A 5,777-nucleotide genomic window follows, 5' to 3' on the forward strand; every position below is an offset into this window, starting at 1 on the left:
ATACCTTGTTTTGCATAATAGGGAAGGGGCTGAAACTGTGGAAATGTAACCCATAACAGTTTTTGAAATTAACTATATAACTGCTTGTTGAGCTGCACATTGAGAGTTGATACCTTTCTGTATGTATGCTATATTTTACAATAGTGGAAATGGGTGAAGTTGAGGAGTTGTGACCCATAACATTCTTTGAAATTTGCTAACAACTTGTGAAATCATACATTGAAAGTTGTCACTGTTATGTATATAGGTTAAAGTTCACAATAAAAAGTTTTTTTAAAAAGTTAACCAAATGAGTAAATACATTCAGTGCCAGCAGTGATAAAATTTGGACATTCTATTTTGGTGACTCCCTTGCTTGTATAGCATCATTATATTTTCCTCAGCAAGAATTAACACAAGAAAAAAGTATAAAAATACAAATTGGGTAATTATGGCTCAAAATAGTTATAGATCTCGATGTCCTACTTTAGTTCTTTGTACAACGACTGGCAACTATCAGTGCCTCATAGACCTCTACAATGACTGACACATAACATGTACTCAACATGCAGTTTTCCAAGTTAATGTGTATATTGAAGTTGACTTATGGCTTGTTTCTTCATATGATTACATCCTTTCTAACACATACAAAAAACATGATTTGAAATAAAACACAATAACTGTTTAACTTCCAAAATTAGTTATAAAATTAGAAACATTTTATTTTAAAAATAAATTGGACATTGTGGTCAATTCTTTGTGATTATGTATAAGAGGGTCAATTGCAAAGACAAATGCCAGACAAAATATAAATTAAATGTACATTCTGCAATATTCTGTGAGAACCAATAGATAAGTATTCTATGAAATAAAATGTTATGTGAGATTAGTGGGGAGTGGGGAACTGACCACTAAAATATTCTACAGGGTCCAGGGCATCTCCACTCTCCAGGACTTTCAGTTTTAACAATGCCACAAAGGAATTTTAAAAAGTAATTAATAGAAAGGTTATATCATATAGGAAAAGCTACTGATCATACCTTAAGGATATCCATGAGAATAGCCTTTTATTAAAAGCCATAAGCATACTAAATAAAAAGCCACAATATAATTGGTAGAAGAGAAATTATATCAAAGAATAGTATTTTTCTTCTCTAGAAGTTTTTTTAGAACCTCTTTAACATCTTTGTTTCTCAAAGAGTAAATCAAAGGATTCAACATAGGAGTAACTAGGGTGTAACATAAGGAGGCCACTTTACTTAGCTCAGGAAATCTGTCAGGAGTGAGATACATAAAAAAGACAGCCCCATACAGCACACTCACAACCCCCAGGTGAGAGCTGCAAGTAGAGAAGGCTTTCTTACGTCCCTCAGTGGAGTGTATCTTTAGAACTGTAGACAAAATATACATGTAAGAAACAATAATGACTATGATGGTAGGCAAGATGATGATGCTGGATAAGGAAAAAGACACCACATTATAGACAAAGAGATCCGAACAAGATAGCCTCTGAAGTGAGCGGGTATCACAGTAAAAGTGATCAATGGCCCGAGAAGCACAAAAGGATAAAGTGAAGGTCATGCTGGTCTGAAGAACTGAGCTGATGCAGCCACAGAAATAGGATCCAGCCACCAACTGAATGCAGAGACGTGCTGACATCTGAACAGAGTAGAGTAGAGGATTGCAGATGGCAATGAAGCGGTCATAAGCCATGGCTGCCAGGACAAATCCCTCAGCCACAATGAAAAGGGCAAAGAGAAAGACCTGGGTCACACAACCTGCAAAGGAGATGGACTTGCTCTCAGACCAGAAGTTTATCATAGCCTTGGGTGCAATAACAGATGAATAGCTGAGATCAATGAAAGACAGTTTTCCTAGGAAGAAATACATTGGTGTGTTCAGCCGGGGGTCAGTTGCAATAATGCCTATCATCCCAATGTTTCCTAGAAGGATCATGGCATATACAAGCAGAAATAGCAGGAAGAGGAAGATTTGGAGCTCTGGATGAACCCTGAAGCCTACAAGAATGAAGTCAGTTCCTTCTGAGTGATTGCTTGTTCCCTTGTCACCCATGGCAGAGACCTGCTGAGAGGAACAAGGCAAAATAAATGAGCTCTTAGCTTTGACCTAATGTTATAAATAACCTCTTATACTATTTAGATTTACAAACTTATTTTATAATTATTATTAATTTTAACTCATATATTGTGACTTGAAGCCAATTCCAACTGATTATGAATAAGTTAATTTTATTGCTTAATTTAGCAAATGATTAAATTGGGTCTTTTGTCTTTGAGTCTAGAGCAATGTCTTTCCACCCAATTCCTTTCAAATGGACAACTGAACTCTGTAAATCTTCCACTCATGATTCATACTTCAATATCCTGAAATAGTTTTTTGAAGAGATCACAAATAATTTCATAAAAAAATATTTGGAAGCAATTTAGAGTTTTCTAGGATAGGAGGTCTTAGTAGTCTAGGTCTAGAAACACTGGAACCTTAATTTAAAGAGTACCAGCAAATATAAAGAAAATGACTGAGTTCCAAAACTAATGTGGTACAGTTAACTTTTATGGGGCATGGATAATTTGGTTTCTGATAAAAGTTAAGTACCCGCTAAGAGAAAAGTTGTGCATGACTAAAAGCAACAATTTGTATATGCTTTCTAGGATTTTCTCCTCTACATGGGACCACAAAGCAATCAATTTCCTGTGATTCCTAGGCCCATTGCTCATAGTCTTTTGAGAAGAGGCCTTAAAATAGCCCAGATAGAATAAATACCTTATAAATGGATACTGAACAAAAAGATACATGGAAGGAATTGTTGGTTGCATTTTTACTTACCCCAAATATAAATTTCATAGTTGTCATTTAATTCATTTACTAGACAGTTCAAGTATATTTTCACCTCTTTCTACTAGCAATATTGTCTACTCCTTCTCTCCTTTCAGGGCTTTAAAGGCACAATCCTCTCTAGACAATCATAATAACAGCAAACATTTATGTGGCACTTATTATATGCCAGACCCTTTTCTAAGTGTTTTTCATAGTCACTTGATCAATACAACAATAATATAAGGCAGATAACTGTATAGTCCTCAGTTTACAGATGAGGAAACCAAGGCACAGAGAAATGAAGAAGCTCTGTTGAAAATCACCTACTAGTATCAGGACTAGGATCTGAAGCCAGGAAACCTGGTTCAAGAATCCATGTTCTTAATAACAACCCTATACCACCTTTGGGTAAGAATTAGTTTATCTGACTTACTTCCTTGTGCTTTAGAGTTTAGTTAAAATTTCATGTATTCATAGTAAATTCCTTAATTCTCCAACCTCAGTCGTAACATCTTCATGCATACCTCATACTTTCAATGATCATAGCAGTTATCACAGTATTTTAATATAACTCTTCCCAAATTGATGACTCTCCTAATATCAAAACTTTAACTTTTTCTCCATATATTGTCAGGACAAAGTTCAGTGTATCAATACTCAATACAGAGATGAAAATTGAGTAATAATTAAGCATTCAGAATCAAGAATAACTTGAAGGCTCTGTAACAGCACAGTTGATAGCACGGGAGTTAGTTTTAAATAGACCCAGGTTCCAGTTCCACTTCTCTCACTTTCTCACTGGAAACTTAGACAAGGTATTTATGTTCTCTATGCTACAGTATCCTTATATATAAAAATGGGGGTAAAATAATGTATGATTACTCAGGAATATAAAATAAGATAATGCATGTATATCTCTTAGCACTGTTAGGCAGAGTAAATAATCAGTGCATGTTAACTTTTGTTTTTATTACACCTTTCCTTCCTCATATCACAATTCAGGTTTAAAACTATAATAATATGGATACATATTTTTGTATAAATGTTTCTAAATTGAGGGAAGGAATCAGAGAAACTGTTAAAAGTATAGAAGGAATGAAGAAATATGAGAGATTCATAGTATTTTGCCTGAAAGCAGAGATTACAGAAGAGAAAATGGCTTTGCATACTATTATTATTAAGAATACATTACATGTTGAAAATAAAATATCTATCAGCTCTATCAAAAATTAGACATGCAAAAATTGTATTATAATGGGACAAGATTTTACATTAGATAATACTTACGGTATGGGGAAGGGTGAATTAGTTATGCATTAAAGACAGTCTGATGTAGCCAAGAAATATCTTTTACTTTGAAAAAGAATATATTTTATTTTTCTTCCTTTGCTATTTTTAGGTCAAGGAAATGCATTATTTAAATTTTTAAGAATTATTCCAATCAAACCCTTTCAAACTCTAATAGGCTTAAGACTGAAGACATTTATACCTGGAAAAGGGAGTAATTCCAAGGGTAGCTAGCAAACAAGTCATCAGTTTGAGATTTATTATTTCTCAAAACTCACTTTTTAAAAAGTTGCTTTTACCTTGCATTGTCTGTTAATTTGTTAGATTCTGTTAAAAGTGAAGTAGAATTCCAATGCTTTCCTCTTGTTATTGTTTTAATTTTAGAAGGGAAAACATAAAGTGAAGTAATGACTATGTCATTATGAATGTCACAGCTACAAGTACTGAAAAATGATTATGTCAAGAAAAAAGAAACCCTCCACCCCAAATTCCCAAATACATGTCCTTATTCCAGATTTAGACTCTTCTCATAAAAAAAAAAAAAAAATATGACTTATGTTCCTGGTTGCTCTATTTCAACAACTGTTCTTTTCTTTAAAAGTTGATTTCTTGAAAAAATGTTATAGGTCTTTTTATAACATCTCATCAGATGAATATTCCAGATGATCCTGTGCCAAAACTGAAATAATTCCAGAAATTATACTGCATACGGATGCAAAGTGAACCTGAGGAATCAATATGCAAGAAATTATTTTTCCTGCATTCTTGGATGCTTATATCCTTTCAAAGGAGGGGCGATTGCCATGGATATGTAACAAAATTAAACGCCATGAGCCATCTGGAACCTGTAATAATCTCCCAAAATATCAGAAGCAGTTATCTCTAACAGCTTTTGTTTGTCTATAACAGCAAAACTTCTCCAAATAATTGCACCACTGCGGCTTCCTCCACCTTCTGGGAGACTGTTCCTCTGAGACAGAAAGAACAGTAAGTCAATTATTAACACATTTAGACTCCAGAGCAAAGTTCCATGAGGGCCACAGATACTCTAGGTTTTTTAAAGTGCCTAGTAGGACTCAGAATACATACTAGGAGTTTTTCTTCTTTTGTTTTGTGGATCCTTTGGGGAGACCAAAAGAATCTTTAAATCTTAACTTTTTCATTGAAAAGGAAGCATTTTAAATGTATCATTACAGCAAAGTTTTTGGTAAGCAAAAAGACATGAAAGTAAATATTGTACTTCATGAAATTTTTAGGGGATGTTTTGTTCCTAGCAATAAAGTTAATTCCATATTTTTTTTGAAATTCCACCGACCCAAATCTCTCCCTAATTGTTCTTTAGTTATATTTTCTCAGTAACAATTGACAATAAGAAGAATAGTGGTGGAGTAGAGAGCTCCAGGATTTAGTCCTCCTCCAAAAAGAGCTAGTGGACAGGCAGGAACTGTCTGAAACAACTCTCTGGGGCTCTGGGGGCCAGGGGAGCACTGCAAAGCATCCAGGGAAGATCAGGATGAAGAGACTGAGACACTGTGGAAAAGAACATTGGGTAACTCACCCCAAGGGAATCTCACAGTAAGCCACCTCTAATCTAGTGCCCAGGTGGCTATTGCAGACAGAGAGAGACATGGAAGCCCTCTTCCCCAAGAATGGGGCAGGCAAGGCTGAGTATGACC

General features: G+C 34.8%; 1 protein-coding gene across 1 annotated transcript; it reads right to left on the reverse strand.

The window, feature by feature from the left end:
- Window positions 1-1,110: 1,110 nt before the first annotated feature.
- LOC119543289 (olfactory receptor 9K2) lies at window positions 1,111-2,082 on the reverse strand. Its single transcript, XM_037848058.1, has one exon. It carries the CDS (start codon window positions 2,050-2,052, stop codon window positions 1,111-1,113), a length of 942 nt encoding a protein of 313 aa, XP_037703986.1. The 5' UTR covers window positions 2,053-2,082.
- Between the last annotated feature and the right edge of the window lie 3,695 nt (window positions 2,083-5,777).

This window comes from Choloepus didactylus, chromosome 8, assembly GCF_015220235.1.
Source record: "Choloepus didactylus isolate mChoDid1 chromosome 8, mChoDid1.pri, whole genome shotgun sequence".
In the NCBI taxonomy this organism is placed as follows: domain Eukaryota; kingdom Metazoa; phylum Chordata; class Mammalia; order Pilosa; family Megalonychidae; genus Choloepus; species Choloepus didactylus.

What these genes read in the sequence shown, in the direction of transcription:
- LOC119543289 (XM_037848058.1), bottom strand. Translation starts at nt 2,052, where the DNA reads ATGGGTGACAAGGGAACAAGCAATCACTCAGAAGGAACTGACTTCATT.